We start from the raw sequence: 16,434 nt of genomic DNA, 5'->3' as shown, positions 1-16,434 counted from the left end.
AGCAGGGACAACCTACGAAAATGAGTTCATGTTAGAGGTTCATCATGCAACCAAAAAAGAGAAACTTACTGCAGCGGCTGCTGGCCCCATACTCATATTTCCAAACTGAGTTGCCATTTGACCTACTGCATCTTGTCCATATGTATTATACCCTACAGACGGAGCTTGGTACTGTCCATAAGCATGTGGTTGTTGTTGCTGTTGCTGTGGCTGTTGTGTTTGCTGCTGTTGCTGAGCGTATGGAGAAGGTACTCCCATAGGAGAGATGAACTGTGGTTGTTGGTTTGCCATAGCAGGTGAAACGTAAGGCTGTTGTAATTGCTGAGAAGGGTAAGCAGGAGGAACAGGAGATTCGCCAGAATAGGCTTTTGTGATTTGTTCTGGATACATTCTCTTCTTTTTGTAATGCTCAGCATGCTGAACTGGAGGAGACATGGGAGACTGTTGCTGAATAGTAGATGGAGTAGTGACGGGACTACTTACAACAGCTGGGCGACCAGCAGGTGACATTACAGGAGATTGAGATACTGGTCTTACCAATGGGCGCTGCTGAGGTTGAGGAGGTATAGGTCCAGGACGAACATTGGGTGGAAGCCCTGGATGAGGAGGAAGAGGGCTTGCACCAACTGGAGATTGCATTCCTGGCCTTGGCATTGGAGGACGATAACCAGGAGCTCCAGGTGGAGGAGGCCTATAGCCCGGACGCACAGGTTGATTAGTAATAGGAGGCCGTTGTATCGGCTGCGATGCAGGTGATTGTTGCATTTACGAAGAAAAAAGAAGAGCTGCCTTTTTTTTTCTTTTGTTTTGCGTTGGACACGTATCATGGCGGAAATTCAGTTTGTGTAAGTTGTACGTGACTTAAATCGGAACGTCAAAACAATGCGTTCAGATACAGATTACTTGAATGATTGACAAAATTATTTCGTAGGTCAAATGGTTTCTACACTATATTCAGAACGTTGTTCCAAGATGTCATATTTGCTTATTTTGTATTATAAATTTTTGAATAATGCGACATTACTTATAGAAAAAGCTGTGTACTAAAAAATAGCTTTTATTAATAGAGTCAAAGAATTGATTTCAATATCGTGTCACTTGTATGTTATAGATAGATATAGAAAGGTATTAAGTGAATCAGACGAAATTAGCTCTCCAAGTTCAATATAAATGTTGTAAGCTACACTGGGAAGTAGGCAAGAAGCATGAGAGATAAGCAAGCAATATATGACTGTTGTTCATATTGGCTTTAAGACAGATTAGTTCTGGGCATATGATTCACCAAAAGTTGCGGCACTGGTCTATCATTATTTGCCTTAATATATATGTACCTATATATGCTAGAAATCATACCAAACCCCCTATCATTCCTTTTAAATATGTTACCATCGCGTTCAATCGTTCCCTCCGAAATTGTCCTTTCTTAGTTTCAATGATGGTTGACTGTATGTTCACTATTGCTGATCTAACTAATCACCGTCTGAATAAAAGCTCGTTGAAAGAATCCCGCATTTCCTTTCTTTTTATTTTATTTTGCTCTTTCAAAGTATTAAATTACGTGAAATCATGCAATAGTTACACTACTTTTTATGCTTATCGTCAAGTATATATATAAGCTATATTCATGCTTGTTTCATGGGTCAAAACACTGATCTATATTCCTTATGACTAACGTAAATGCATGATTGGCTAAAATGAATTACCGACGCTTTTTATCTCTAGACAAGCAAAAAAAAAAAAGAAGGGTGTCATAATGTAAGAAATAAGCTTGTAATATCCCGTTTCTTCCTTTTTGATGAACGATACAATCTTTATTTGAGATTAATAAGGAAAAGGAAGAGCTCTTTGGTAGAGTAAAAAACTGATGAAAGAAGTGACTTGACTTTCATGTGAATTTTACCATATTTAAACGGTTCAATTTCCACGCCTTTTTTTTACACTTCTTGCCAAAATGTCTAATAACGAGAAACCAATGTCAAAGGAAAAGTTGAACCCATTAGCTGTAGCTAAACTATTAGGACCATCAAATCCAAAATTGGATCATCTTGTACGATTTTTAAACTCTGTGAGAGGAACGGATAAAGTGTTGATGGTAAGCTATAGAAAAAATAGCCTAAAAAGAGATATTGACAGTTATCTATAGTTTATTCAATATTGGTCAAAAGTCATCATTTGGTATCTTCAACGTCGTTCACCTGTTAAAACTGCAAGTTCAGCTATTTCATTAGCTCAGCGTATTCAAAACCTTGCTTCACCTGTGAGTGACTTTCGTATTTTGTTACGTTATTATGGATTATTGCCTATGGTTCAATACATGAATTATATTGAATATAATCCACCTTCTAGTAAGATCGCATTGACTATCGAACGTCTTCAGAATTGGTCCAATATTATATACTATCCTTTGGAACACATCTATTGGTTGGGTGCACATCAAGTCATTCCCATTAGTGAAGAAAAGACAAACAAGATTGGCATGTGGAGTTGTCGTTTCTGGGCTGCTTATGTCATTCTGGAATATGGTCGCTTGGCAGAACAGTATAGAAACTTGAGAAATAGAGAGACATCTTTATTGAAGCGTATCAAGGCGGGAGATATCGAAACTCATGAAGATCCTGAGGCTGAAATGGCAGCTATAAAGGCTGAGAGATCAAGTATGATCGTAAACACATGTATCAATACAGGGTAAGTTTTTTAGTCAAATGATTATGTACCAAGATATTGACTCTTTTCTAGCTATTTACCCTTAACCGTTCATTGGTCACTTGAGAAATCAAGCTTCCCTGATGTGCTAGTAGGTGTATTTGGAGGTTTTGCTTCTATATTCCAAATTTATGCTGCATGGCAATCTACTGCTTAGATATAAAAAAATAATAATTATATATTTATATGATAGAAATATCTTGTTTTTATACATGTCGCTTATGTAAGCAAATTATTTGCACTGTCAACAATTAAAGATCGTCCCATAAAACTTGCCTCTCCCCCTGAATTGACAGCAGTCCCATTGACATCACTTTCCCCCCGTTGAAGTGACTTCCTTGGACCTGGGCAGATTTTTTTTTCCTTTTACACCAAAAAGGGTTGAAATTAAAGTTTGACTGAACAGCCCCCCTTTGACATTTAACTCTATTCTTTACATTTATACCCTTCCTATCCTATCAGTCTTTTCAAACAGGGGGGGAATGCGGCCTGCTCTTACTTTTTCAACAAGAAGAGCAACTTCTTCACAATGTCTTTGGCATTGGTGTTCCAATAACACTCAATATCTTGATCAACTCTTTAATCATTCCAAGCGATCAAGACGAATCCTCAACACGGCTCGACCTTCACTCTGTCTATTACCCTTTACTCGATTCAATTCGACACATGCATTAAAGCGACAAGAAGAAGACATCCATGTACAGGAAAATTTGAAAAGAAAGTTTCATCCCAGAGAAATGAATAAAAATCTTCAGCTTGAAGAATTGTTTGATTTCTTAACAACACATACACTCACCCATAAAGAGATATTTCGGTCATTACGCACAGCTCTTTATAATACCTCTCAATATGATTATCAGAAAGCATGGCTCATTTACGAAAAAATGGTAGAATATCAAGTGGACAAGTGTCTAAAAGAGAATCACTATGGACATTTACTTTGTATCTTAAAGTATGGACCCTCGCCTGCGAGATCACTAGAAGTCATTGAAAACATGAAACGACACAACTTGGTTCTGCCAACAAACTATCACCTGTCACAAGTACTCTTTGCCATGAGTCGGAATGGTCTAGGGAAGATGGCTTGTTGGTTTATGAAAACTATACCACATCCAACAGCGAATCACTACCATTCTTTAGTTGTTGCAGTGAGAAACAGTCAATGCGTTGATTCAAAATTGCTGGAAGAGACAATATCACTCATGTTAAAAGGGATGAAGAAAAATCATGTCATCCTGGACAAATCAACTTTATCCTTAGTGGCATCCTTGCTGGCAAAAGATCTAAAGATCGACTTGGCTGTTGATCTCATCAAGGTGCGAGATCAAGTGGCGCAAGCCAAGAATCAGAAAAAAAAGAGGCCGTTGAATGTATACATTTACACGTCGCTGATAGCTGGATGTGCGCGGAAAGGAGATAGTAGAGAAGCAAAAGAGCTGTATGCAGAAATGAAGAGACATGATATAAAACCAACCCAGGCAACATATACCGCATTGATGGAAGCTTATGGACGAGCAGGTGATTTTGCATCCGCTATTCGCCTGTTGACAGGCTATCATAGCAAACACAAACAGTTACCCAACAGTATGGTTACATCGCTCTTGATCAACGCCCTTCGACATGATAATTTGGCGGTGGCCGAAAATGCGCTAAAGTTTATGTCTAACAAAGAATATCGACTTGCAGACACGGATGGACTACTTAGAGCAGCCATTTTATGGTTCAAGACAAGGCGAGATGTGGATGCTGCACGACAGTACTTTAATGACTTGTACATGAATGATAAAAGGTTTGTCAACAGTGTTATGGTGAATCATCTCATAAAGGGATATGGTCGAAGAGGCGATAAGCCAAATGTACTGGATGCCGTGCAACAACGATTTAATTTGGCGAATCCTCAGACGACAGAAGAGAAGCGTAGAACCAACCATTATTTAATAAATGCTTTGTTTCACTGTCGTGATGTGCCGGCAGCTCTTGGTGTATTTATTGCTATGCGAAATGAAGCTGTACCAGATCAAGTGACTATGGCCATGATCATCAAGGGCCTGATAGCAAATAATGAAGCGGACCTGGCGTGGAGACTGTTCAAGACACTACAAAAAAATGGAAGAGAACCCAATTTATATGCATATACCAGTATTTTGCAATCATTAGCAGACAGAAACTTTCCACAAAAAAAGGAGAGCAATGCACAGTTGAATAGCATAGATCCGAAATTACTAAAGTTTGCCGGAATTGAATCAAGCAAGCTTGATTTCCAGCATTCACCTGTACCAGTGACGACTGAAGCACTCATTCTCTTTCGTCGCTTGACTGGTTTTTATCAGCCCAATGTTTATATTTATACCACACTTATTTCATGTTTTGCAACCAAGAACATTTACCAAGCCATCAACATATTTGAACATATGTGCTCCAATCAAGTGAAACCCACGGTCGTGACATACACTGCACTTTTACAAGGTTGTGCCATCTTTAGGAAGTCTGATTTAGCCATAAAGGTGTTTAACCACATGTGTGATAATCAAGTAGAACCTAATGAAACCACTTGGCGTTACTTATTAAAGAGTCTGGTACGATCTCATGTAGATAAAAAGCAAATAGACAAGATTGGTCAAGTTGCCAGAATGGCAATAAAAAGACAATAAAAAGTAATTTATAATAAACACTAATTCCTTGTTTTCATCATTTTTCTACAACAATAATTTCATCCCCTTGCTTCATTCCGTAATACTTCAAGTCTCTTAGATCGTCAGAGATATCCATAATCATCAAACTGTCTCCTTCTATGATCTGTGTCAGATACAGTGTCTGCTTTGATGCAGGAACCTTTAACAGTTTCTGTATCAGATGCTTGATGCTTCGAATGGTCATTGTCGGTAGAAACCTTTTGGATACTGATTTTGTTATTGGTGGTAGTTGTTCTCTTTTACTGATCACTGACACCTCGTTTTCTTCAAGTGGTCGTAGGCTGATCGTAATCTCAATCAGCCTGTCATTTAAGGCTGACGTTGCTTTTTGCGCTTGTGTCTCTAGATCAGGTTCGCCATGTTCTAAAGATGTAGTGAGTTGATTTTTCTTTCTCTCTTTCTAATCTAAAAATCAAGGTTTACTTTTACAAAGCTCTTGGTATCGTGGATGGATAGAAGCGATGGCTTGGTGCGTTGTACCATCTTTAGCGCACATCTTGAGATAATATCGTTCTAAATCAATTCTTTCTCTGCTAGTCAACTGAAAAAGCATTGTAGAGTTAATTGAGAAACCTTTGACCAATCTGTAAATAGTACTCACCGTATTACCATTAACAACCGTAAGATTTCCTATTCTACCAACCACCTGCGATGCTTCCATTTCCTTATCCAAGCCTATTTAATTGGTTAATTGCATAAATATAAACATAAAAAGTGATTTACTTTCAAACACTGGATTGTTCTTGCAACGTAACTTGGTCAGTTTTGGATAATGGCTCAAAGCATTGATACTATCCCAGTCCTTGATAGAGTTCCCATCTATACGAAGATATTCTAGGTTATCAAATACCCCTTCCTTGCGAATCGACTTTATCTTGTTGTCATTTAAAAACAAAATCTGGAGACTATCCAAGAGTTATTATGATATGTTGAGTACATGGCAGGTCTTACTTTGATAAAGATTGAAGTTTTGCCACTTCGGTCCAATCTTCAATAAGATTTTCTTCCAAATTTAAGCATTTTAATCTTTCCCATTGTATAGAACTTAGACTCTTAATTTCGTTTCCTCCTAGCTGTAGATCTTCTAGTTGAGGTAACCCAGGAGCGAGTATCTCGACATCTTTCCAGGACATCAATGTTTTATTCAACACGAGTGTTTGTAGATGGCGTAGTTGTAATGGCTGTTGAGGGGCAATAAGTCTTGACTGACTACATAGAGAGGGATATATGAGCATGAATCATGATCGTCTATTGATTCTTACTTGAGTCTTAATATCGTTAACTTGGGTAGTTGAACTGCAACCTTTTCAAACTCTTCCCAAGAAGAAATCAAATTTCTGGATAAATCAAGATCTTCAATTGCTTTTGTATGAATAAGGGGATTAGTGCCAGGAACCAGATTATCTATCTTTTAATTGTACCCAATTTAGCTTTTGATATTTCTTCAGGAGGTCCAGCAGAGGATATAAGCATCTCCGCTAAACCAACCACAGTCAGTCGTTCCAACTGTCTACCCTCAAAAAAAGGGTTTAAAAAAGTGTCCAACAATGACAGAAAAGGGGCAAAGTTTACCTCATGGTACGCTGGACCTTTTCAAATCCATATGTTTCTACTACGATCTGCTTATTTCCACCCAAATATACTTCACCTTTATCGGCTGCTTTATCGTAGACCACACTATTTTCTTCTTGCTCTGCTAGGTACTTATCTTTAAGTGCCTGCATAAATGTTTGCCCTAATAGCACTTTGTTGGGCTGAAATCGAATAAATGAACCAGAAGACGGGTATCTTCATACGCACACAAGAGAGTAAGATTTGGATTTCTTTTTTAAAAGGTTTCTTTACCTGCATTCAAAGTATTTGACACCTTTATGTGTGCCATCGTGCTTTCCTCTAGTTGGTTCGTCCCATTCAACGCCTAGCCATTCGCCTTTAGTTCCTTCAACAGCACCAATAAATCGTATTGTGGCTCGATCTCTATCTACTTGAATGCGAGTCCCAATCTGAATGTCGCCTGGAATTGTCATCATGCAAACATGAGCCACAGAGAAGACTGGTACTTTATTCGACAAAAAAATAAATTTAAGGAGCCTATGGGCGCGGAGTCCGCAGGTAAAAAAAAAAAACCGCCTCGGCCGGTTCAAAGAACGAGATATTGAAAAAAACCCCTCATGATGAAAGCAAAGGGTCTTAATCATTGTCTTGAAGAGGTGATTCCATGCGTTGTGGGAGTGCTTAAGGTATTTAATATCTTCTATACAATGGATATCCAACATTGCTTTCGTCTGGCAACAGTCGTTGAAGATTTTGGATGTTGCTAAACTTGTCAAGTTAATATCAAACTTGACATGACATCAGTATTAATGCAAATAGGGCATGTTTTTATCAAAACTTCAAAATTATGTGATATCTTGATTCAGTTATATAATATCTAAATTTAACAGTTACTCTAGGAACAGAAATCATTTAAAGAAGCTAGCTGCATATGAGGTGTCTTTATTTTCAGAAAATTGACAAGGTCAGGAGAGGTCATGGATATGTTCCATCTGGTATCGACCAATGCCCAAAAAAGGAGTCAGTTCGTTTGTTTAAAAAGGCATGTGTCTTTTTGTTAAAGAGTAATGCCGAGTCTCTTTGACAAGGGCGTCATACTCCAGGATTTCATCGATTTCGCTATCAATATTCATCGCTATATGCTGCAACTCTGGCTGGGTTGTGCTTCGATACACTGGTGCTGATATCCTATACAGTACATTCAGTGATATTCATGGATCTAAAGGCTCTGGTTGTAACCGTAGCAGGCGCATCAGATGCTTCTTTCGTTGAAGGTTGATTTGCGCTTTAGGCAAATCTTGTTGTGATCCCTGACGTATGGAGCAATGCATTTATAACATAGCTTTGAAAATGATTTTTTACCATGTGTACTGCATTAGAGACTTCAAGTTCCTTGACCAGTTTGCAGTTGGTAGTGACATAGTTGCATTTTCCATGGAGGCAGGAGGTCTTGGCTTGTGCCCTTGTAGTTTTCTTAGTGATGCTATGGGACGAAACACGAGTGCTTGGGGCATCAGAGTTGTTAAAGAGACTAGGGTTGGGTTGTGTGAGCTGAAACTTGCGAGCGACGCGGACAAGAAGTTGATATCATTCTTCTTTTCGACAGGCAAACTAACGGTGACCATGCTGGCTTGATTGCTGATTCAAGGCAAGAGGGAGCTGGCGTACAGAAGAACCAAGTAGCCTTCACCAAGGCTGGCTGGCTCGTATTGCAGCTTTTGAAAGCAATAAGCATAATTTCCAACTGTTTTGATGGCATGTTCATTGATTGAATCAGTTAATACGCTGTTAACTAGGTGAGTGAATTGGTTGCTGGCCAATAAACTGTAAAGAGTAAGCATATGCACTATAAAATAGCGATAATTGACATGTAACAATACACAAGTATGACAGCTAGACCTTTTTCCTAAGGGCAAATTATACAGTACAGAACAGTGCTATGTCTTGATCGGGAGTATTTAGTCTTTCCTTTCTTGTGGCTTACACAACACTATTTCAATTTCAACTGTGCCTCGTTGGCCGAATCAAAAGGAGGTCTTCAACTGTGAATAAAACAAGTGACATTGAGCCTTTGATTAGAGTGTATTTCCTTTACTGAAGTTAACCAACATTAGACTTTGTCATGAATAAAGCAAATATCAAATACATGCACTGTTATGTTTACAATTAAAATACCCATGGCAAAATTAACCATAGGGGTCGACAAAGTAAAGGCTACACTTGATCACTAAATGACAGCATTCGCTACTACAGTGATGAACTTCTCTGCCGTCACATTGTTCCTTTCTAAGACTTATTAAGTTATTCTTCTACTATATTATCTCCATATGAGGCTTATTTTTATCCATTTCATCCATTTATGTATTCATATTCTTTTTCATGGCTATAAAAACCCCTTTTCTCGTCGCCCAATAAACCATGTATTTCATAGTGCCTCTCATTCAGGATACACGAGTACCCATGCAAATAAAGCCATTAAGTGAAGTATGTCGCGTACCTTAACAACCTACCCTGTTTTGAGCGCCATTTGAAATAGTTTATGCAAACTTAGAAGACCCATTGCTTTACTATAAAAATGAATGTATAGTCATTAAATCTATCACAATCATAATCGTCGCTAATGCAGTCTACATTTCACAAGCAGAAGGGGAAAAATAAGAAGATAACAACAGGGAATAGAGGATAAACATTTTACCCTTGTGACATGTCGCGAATGTATAAAGAAATGATCAAGGAAGTATAAGTCGATGAGTGTCTATATAACCTCTTTATTTTATGTTAAGATGAGAGAGAGCTCATTATTACAAACAGCGTCATTTTATATGAAGACAGGATTTTTTTTTGTAAAACTATATGAAGACAGGATTATTAAGGAACCGATTTAATTATGGCCAATAATAGTTGGGCATGTCGCGTTATATGTTAATAACGTGTATTGTTGTCAGTATCTTTGCATCATTCATTCTTAGAGTATAAATTTATAGTAATCTCATACGACAAGATTAAGTATTTATAGGGTAAATACGACAACATTTTGACTTTTTTCATGTGCAGTAAAAATAAAAACAAAAAAATTACACACTCTTATGCTTTCCTAAGCCAGTTATACTCATATTTGATAAACAGGTTTAATACATGATGATTACAAGAGTCACGGTCTGGTTTGTCTTTGACTCCTTTTAGCAAATATCAGAAAAGGAGTTATATGATACACAAGTCATTTATCAAAAATAATAATAACATCTTTTAACATTTTTTTATGAGATTTTCCTGTTTCTGTAAATAATGGGAATTGATATATATGTTGCTATTACTGGATGGTATCTTTTGCTTTCACTCTCTCTTTTTTCATCTCTTAAACGCACTGCTTATCAGCAGACACCAAAAACATATATGATAAACAAACAAGGATGCTGTCTAGATTCTTTAGATAACTACCACGCATATTCCACAACATCAGCAGCCTAGCATGTTTTGATAAAAGCCCTTCGTTTATCATCAGCTGCTTTTTCAAAGATGCTCCCTTCTTTCAATCTTTTTCCTTGTACATTTGATGCTCGCTTTACTTTTTTTACTCATTCTTAAACAAAACGATCAATATATATATATATATATAGAAAACCACGCATTAGAAATAAGAAAAGTGAATCAATCGTAATGAAAAAATTAGGTATGCGTGTATACGTGTATGTGCGTGTGAGATCAACTGTATATAAACAAGCGGCCTTGTAAAAAAAAGGAGAGCGTAAAAATTATGCAAATAAAACAAACCAAAAAAAAAAGATATAAGAGCATATTCCATATTCCAAATTAAAAGGTAAGAGGCGCTCGGATATGTTCTATTATGGATAAGATAGAAAATGAGTTATTTATTTATTTATGCGTTGCTAGAAAAAGATAGATTGAGAAAAAGGAGGAATGAGTTGTTTATTTTCAGCCTAAATAACATGACTCACATAAACAAAAAACTATAAAAGAGACTATCATGCTTGTCTTTTTTTTCATTCTTTATCTCTTCTAAAAATTCTCCTATGGTTCTATTATTTCTTATGTTGAAAAAGGTAGAATATCATCTGAAGCGATCTCCAAGTACATTAACCAATGTTATTGTTTAGAAAATTCATTTTTGCTGGCTCTATTTCACGGCTACTGATGCATCTTACTCTATTATAATGATTTCTCACGGGGTAAAGCCTTAGAGGAATACCTGCTACTCGCTAATACTCAAAATATCTACTCATACTCAAAAAATACTCGTTACTGCTTATCAATACACTCAAACAATCAAACAATCAAACAAATACTCAAATGCCTACTCATGCTTACCAAATGCTTATCAAATCTCTAGAAAGACCAGTGAACGCCTACTCATGGTTATCAATGCCTACAAATGATAATTAGCGCCTGAAAATGCTAGTGAATGCCTGTCCTATGCTTATCAACGTCGGAAAGTCCCTAAATGATTTCCCCATGTCTATCAATGTCTGCTAATGAATACTACTTTGGAGTAACTACATATTCAAGTCCTAAAGCTACAAGAAACATAATCAATCAATCTACTTTGCCACTATCTGCCAAACTCTATTAAGATCTGCTACAAGAAAAGAAAAAGTATAAAAAAAAACTAGCTAGGCAATTCGCTACTTCTCTACGCTGGATCACCCTGAGATGCTCCTATTGTTATGGCTCTGCCTCTACAACTAATGAATGGTCCGTAAACCCTCCCTACTACTGAGCTCGATGCTTTCAATGTTTCAATGTCCCTACTGCGCTCACTGTCCATAGTGTTTTCGAAAAGCTTTGTCCTAGGTGCTTAGGTGCACCCTTCGTGCGTTGAAGCTCCCCTTTCCTCAGTTTTCCCGTGGCTGTTTTTTGAGTCTTGGGCCATGAGCCTAATGTCTTATGTCCTGAGCCTTGAGCCTTGAGTACTTTTTATTCATGGAGGGTTTACACCGTGTAGTCTTCTGGCATGCAGTCTATGGCTCTAGCCATCTTGGGTTTGAGAGCTAGCGATAATGTGACCTTCTGGACCTATAGAAAAAAAAAAGAATAAATTTCTATTTGCTCTCTAAACTTAGTTATCAAAAGAGAAAGTCTCTACTTATTCAAAACTCTCTCTTGAAAATCAAACTATTGCTTACTTAAATAGAAACTTCATTTTGTTACTCTCACACTTGACTTTTTGTTCTTTAATAAAATATATTCACTTGACACACTTTTCTTTGTCTTTGATAATCCAAGGAAACAGCAGTTTAATGATTTCTTCATATGCATCATTATGAAGCAGTTTGAGGTAATTATCATTATATAACCTCACATAGGTAGTTCCCATTAGTGAGATGCTATATATTAATATCAGTCTGTGCTATACAAACATACAAGCGTTCTTCTAGGCTCAGATTCACATCCATGTATCGTCTCTGAGCACTATGTCATCGAACTCTTTTCATTGACGGAGCGTATTTCTTGTATAATAGATCTTCATCTAAATGTGTTGACGATCTATTGGAAATACAAAAAAAGGCATCCTTCTATATCTTCACTACCAAAAGATGGGCTCTTTTTGTTCTGTATTTCCTTCTTCTAAATCTTTAGTAACTTGCAGTCTTTTTATATTTGACACATCTTCTTACGCAATTGAAGGACAGCCTTGAATTTAGTCCACAAGTTCTCAGCGGACAAGATATCAACTGAGGGAATAGCACGGACCATATGGATGTGGGCTGTTGTTAGTTTTCGTTGTTGTTATGCGATGTGTATTGGTGTTTGACAACGAGCTGATCTCTGGGCGCAAACTCCTTTTGCAAACTGGAAATTTCTAGTTGGATATCGCCCTGATCAACAAGCTGGGACTGTGGCTCTGTAAACTGATGTTGTAGGGCTTTTACTATGCGACAGGGGAAATCAAGATCTTTCTAAAATTGGAAAAAAAAAACAAAGAGACGCTTTATATTAAAGTTTTGATTTATGCTGTTTATTTTTACAAGTGTACAAATAAGAAAATGAAAAAAAAAAAAGATTATGCATATATCAGTATGAAGAAAAGTGAAAAGGAGAGAATCTAGTTCTTGTAAAAGACAACATCTCCTTCCTCTTCAACAAATCTACAGCTCTTCCAGACCTTCCAAAGAGCAATAGGGATAGGTGTATAATCACATTGGTAGTGCTTACCAAGAGCTTTCTTGATATGAGCAGTAGCTTCTTCGGCGTGATAATGAGGCATTGTAGAGAAGAAATGATGAGCAACATGAGTATCAGCGATATGATGATGGAAATAGTCGATAATGGTACCAAATGAGCGATCAACAGTCAAGGCGGCACCACGTTGGAAGTTCCAGACATTCTCGCGGTAATGAGGCAATCTGGGGTCAGTGTGTTGTAAATAAGTGATCAAGACCAACCAAAAGTTGACAAACAAGTAGGGAATAACGTAATATTTGATGACATTAAGAGAACCAAAGATCTGACCACAATAGCCCAAGAAACCGACCATGGAAAGGACACCAATGTTTGAGCTTACAACATCCCAGTATTGAGTTTCATCAAAGATAGCACATGAAGGGTTGAAATGGGAGGCCCAACCAGGATAGTTTTGACCAGTGGCATTGATGAAGAGATATGCGGGCCAGCCAAACACAAACATGACAAACATGCGGTAGAATACAACAATAGGGGCTTCATCAAGGGCATCATGGGGACCATCTGGGTGAGGGTCTTTATCACGAGGTGGCAAACCAACTTTAGTACGGGTCTTTGGAAGGAAAACTTGATCCTTTGTCATATGGCCAGTAGCTTTGTGATGTCTAGAATGAGAGAATCTCCAAGAGTGATAAGGAACGAGTAATAATGTGTGAAGAACATAGCCAACACTGTTGTTGATTGTCTAAATGGGGGTATTAGTACTCATTGTTATTGAAGTCATATTTATTACACACCTTTGAAGGACTGAAAGCTTGATGACCGCATTCATGACCAATAACCCATACACCTGTTCCAACAATGCCTTGAGCAATCCAATACAGAGGCCATAAAATCATGCGAAGAGCTGTAGATTGCACTTGATCAATATAAGATGCAGCATAAGCCAAAGCAGCAATAAAGGCAAAGTCATGGATGACATAGGTAAATGATCTAAAGGTATCTCGACGGAAACAATGAGCAGGAATGGCATCACGGATTTCTTTGATTGTAAATTCGGGTAATTCCCAGTTTCTAGCTATGGCTTCATCGATATTAAGCTTATTTGCTGATTCATTGCTGGTATTTCTCTTGGTTGCCATCCTATTCCCTCAGTAGTGGTGCCTTTATTATGAAGAAAGGAAAAAGTAAGAAAGAGAGAAGGGGGGATTTATAGGAAAAGAAAAGAAAGAAAAAGTTTTTAATTCGTTCCCTGGTTTTTTATCTTTATAGCTTCTCTTTGGTCTCTCATCTTCAGCAAAGATTTAATTAGGGGCAGATTTACCTTTCAAAAAAAATATTTAAACTGCGTTAAGCTCGAGATCAAATTAGATCCTGAGCTGACATTCAATCGTGGTTCCTAATTGTCCATCAATGGTAGGTCACCCCAAATGTTGGTTTAGATAATGGTTGAGTTATTTTTTATTTGGTTGATGTATAAACATAAGATGACCCACGCATATCAATAATCATTAGACATTTCATCCTATTCTATTGAAGGTAGTACATTGCCAAATCTAAAATCGAAGGTTAAGAAAGAGTAGGTGGATGTATCATTTTGAAATGATAACAAATCAAATGTTCAGATACAATTTCCGTATCGAGTAAACACCAAGACAAACTGAGACATGGAAAAAAAAAAAAAAAGTTACTGATATAAAATCAACCACTTCATTGAAAGAGTGATGAAAAGGTGATGGTGATAAAGATGCGTGACGTGCGAATGCATGTGAAACTGTAAATGACCTTTACCAAAGCCTATTTACGATTGATTGCATGCTTAACGTAGGCATTTCAGTATAATGTGATGCGTACCTTATCTATGAGCTAAGCTTTATTTCTCCATACATGACAATATTACTTCTTTCTAAGCCATAGATTAGCTATTTGATTGATATTTTCAAATGTTTCGTCTGATTCGGAAGCAAAGCTCTGTATTCTTCTAACGATGGCTAAATGAAATCAAACAAGAGGCATAACGGCGTTCTATATGAGGAAACGGACCTACCCGATGATGTTCGGAAAAAACATAATGTACTATGAAAGATGAATCAAAGGGGAAAGTATTCATATCAAAACTACCAACAAAACTATAGGTAGCTATATCATTGTAACAGGAACAAAAACTGGGATATACAATGTTTACAATGGTCATTCAACTTCAGAACAAAATCATGCGATGATAATCAACTAATAAGATAGTGAAGCCAGGGGGATATTTTTTTATACGTAAATCTCTATAGCAATTTGTTAAGCTTTTACAAGGAATCCTCAACAACACTGATGTGCATATATAATACTTGATTACAAGAGCTTATGCGATATTCTACTCTTTCCATTCTACATCGTATCAGACGAAAATAAATAGCAACATATATCTTTGTGACAATGTATTTGATTTCAGAAAAGGAGCACATGCTTTTCATTTTCTTTTATTTGTTTGTCGCTTATTGCCTGGCCCTCTGCTGGAACCTGATGACCGTGCTGTCCTTTTGCTACCATGACTACCGGTCATACTGACTGAATGACGTCCTGTCGGTGGTTCTGGTGTTGCTTCTGATTTCCTCATACCTCTCCTTCTTGAAGGTTTGCCTATGATTGATAAGAAGATAAGCAAAAATAACATGAGCCAACTTTTCATTTATACCTTCGTCTGGTTCTGGTGTTGATTCATTAGCTGAATTTGTAGGTGATCTTTCTCGTCGGCTTGTTCTTGTCCTTTTCGTGGGCGGTGAACCGGGTGATTCTTCTCTTTCTGATCTATTGTCTTGACGATGTTCTGATATAAGTTGATCATAGTCCTCCAAGGGTAAGCTAAACTCTTGGAAAGATAAATGTCTCGCGTCTTCACTTCTTTCTTCCTGTTCATCGTCCTCTTCGGCCTAAGTCATTATATAAGTATAATCCATGCGCGTATTTATTTATAAATGTATATACCAGCTCATCCAGGGCCTCCATTCCATAAAATTCATTTAATTTATCCCAAATTTCCTGGATCGTGCATGGCGTAGGATTATTTTGATTAAACTGTTTTTGTATACTGATAATTCGAAAATGCTTATGAATTCCTAATGTTCATTCTTTTAGTATTTGTCATGACGACTACTACAGAGCATACAATTACCAACTGGTTTGCAGCGAGAGATCGCGTTAAATAGTGCAAGCTCCATTCTTGCATCCCATTCTTTTAAATTAAGGCTCTTTTGTTCTTCTTTTATAATTTGTTCTTCAATAGTAGGTAAATGTTCCTCGGATGTCATTGTTGATTCATTCATTTAGAGAAGGAAAAGAGAGAGAGACAAATATT

The 16,434-nt window shown here is 37.3% G+C and overlaps 5 protein-coding genes across 5 annotated transcripts; 2 read left to right on the top strand and 3 right to left on the bottom strand.

Moving 5' to 3' along the window:
* Nucleotides 1-1,972: 1,972 nt before the first annotated feature.
* RHIMIDRAFT_197068 (uncharacterized protein) lies at nt 1,973-2,860 on the top strand (the record flags this gene model as incomplete). The annotated part of the gene is made up of 3 exons (XM_023606166.1): nt 1,973-2,092; nt 2,144-2,685; nt 2,737-2,860. 3 exons carry the CDS (start codon nt 1,973-1,975, stop codon nt 2,858-2,860), a joined length of 786 nt encoding a protein of 261 aa, XP_023469693.1.
* Nucleotides 2,861-3,587: 727 nt separating this feature from the next.
* RHIMIDRAFT_246587 (uncharacterized protein) lies at nt 3,588-5,354 on the top strand (the record flags this gene model as incomplete). Its single annotated transcript, XM_023610331.1, has 1 exon — nt 3,588-5,354. One exon carries the CDS (start codon nt 3,588-3,590, stop codon nt 5,352-5,354), a length of 1,767 nt encoding a protein of 588 aa, XP_023469692.1.
* An 18-nt stretch (nt 5,355-5,372) lies between these two features.
* RHIMIDRAFT_55641 (uncharacterized protein) lies at nt 5,373-7,456 on the bottom strand. The gene is made up of 9 exons (XM_023615404.1): nt 7,242-7,456; nt 6,969-7,184; nt 6,818-6,906; nt 6,659-6,758; nt 6,348-6,605; nt 6,120-6,301; nt 5,998-6,071; nt 5,820-5,937; nt 5,373-5,759 (listed from the first exon to the last, which is right to left on the bottom strand). The coding sequence occupies exons 1-9, from the start codon at nt 7,424-7,426 to the stop codon at nt 5,392-5,394; spliced, it is 1,590 nt and encodes a 529-aa protein (XP_023469691.1). The 5' UTR covers nt 7,427-7,456; the 3' UTR covers nt 5,373-5,391.
* Nucleotides 7,457-12,891: 5,435 nt separating this feature from the next.
* RHIMIDRAFT_55601 (delta-12-fatty acid desaturase) lies at nt 12,892-14,443 on the bottom strand. The gene is made up of 2 exons (XM_023615403.1): nt 13,886-14,443; nt 12,892-13,833 (listed from the first exon to the last, which is right to left on the bottom strand). The coding sequence occupies exons 1-2, from the start codon at nt 14,228-14,230 to the stop codon at nt 13,012-13,014; spliced, it is 1,167 nt and encodes a 388-aa protein (XP_023469690.1). The 5' UTR covers nt 14,231-14,443; the 3' UTR covers nt 12,892-13,011.
* A 1,106-nt stretch (nt 14,444-15,549) lies between these two features.
* RHIMIDRAFT_233583 (CT20-domain-containing protein) lies at nt 15,550-16,387 on the bottom strand (the record flags this gene model as incomplete). Its single annotated transcript, XM_023607991.1, has 4 exons — nt 15,550-15,719; nt 15,775-16,009; nt 16,065-16,195; nt 16,252-16,387. 4 exons carry the CDS (start codon nt 16,385-16,387, stop codon nt 15,550-15,552), a joined length of 672 nt encoding a protein of 223 aa, XP_023469689.1.
* Between the last annotated feature and the right edge of the window lie 47 nt (nt 16,388-16,434).

This window comes from Rhizopus microsporus (genome assembly GCF_002708625.1).
Source record: "Rhizopus microsporus ATCC 52813 unplaced genomic scaffold scaffold_2, whole genome shotgun sequence".
In the NCBI taxonomy this organism is placed as follows: Eukaryota; Fungi; Mucoromycota; class Mucoromycetes; order Mucorales; family Rhizopodaceae; genus Rhizopus; species Rhizopus microsporus.
This window is presented reverse-complemented; position numbering and strand designations above follow the sequence as displayed.

What these genes read in the sequence shown, in the direction of transcription:
- RHIMIDRAFT_55641 (XM_023615404.1), bottom strand. Translation starts at nt 7,426, where the DNA reads ATGATGACAATTCCAGGCGACATTCAGATTGGGACTCGCATTCAAGTA. An exon ending in AATATCAAAAGCTAAATTGG is followed by an intron (nt 6,759 to 6,817) that starts GTACAATTAAAA and finishes TTCATACAAAAG; the next exon opens with CAATTGAAGATCTTGATTTA. An exon ending in GAACAATCCAGTGTTTGAAA is followed by an intron (nt 6,072 to 6,119) that starts GTAAATCACTTT and finishes CCAATTAAATAG; the next exon opens with GCTTGGATAAGGAAATGGAA.
- RHIMIDRAFT_55601 (XM_023615403.1), bottom strand. Translation starts at nt 14,230, where the DNA reads ATGGCAACCAAGAGAAATACCAGCAATGAATCAGCAAATAAGCTTAAT. An exon ending in AAGCTTTCAGTCCTTCAAAG is followed by an intron (nt 13,834 to 13,885) that starts GTGTGTAATAAA and finishes ACCCCCATTTAG; the next exon opens with ACAATCAACAACAGTGTTGG.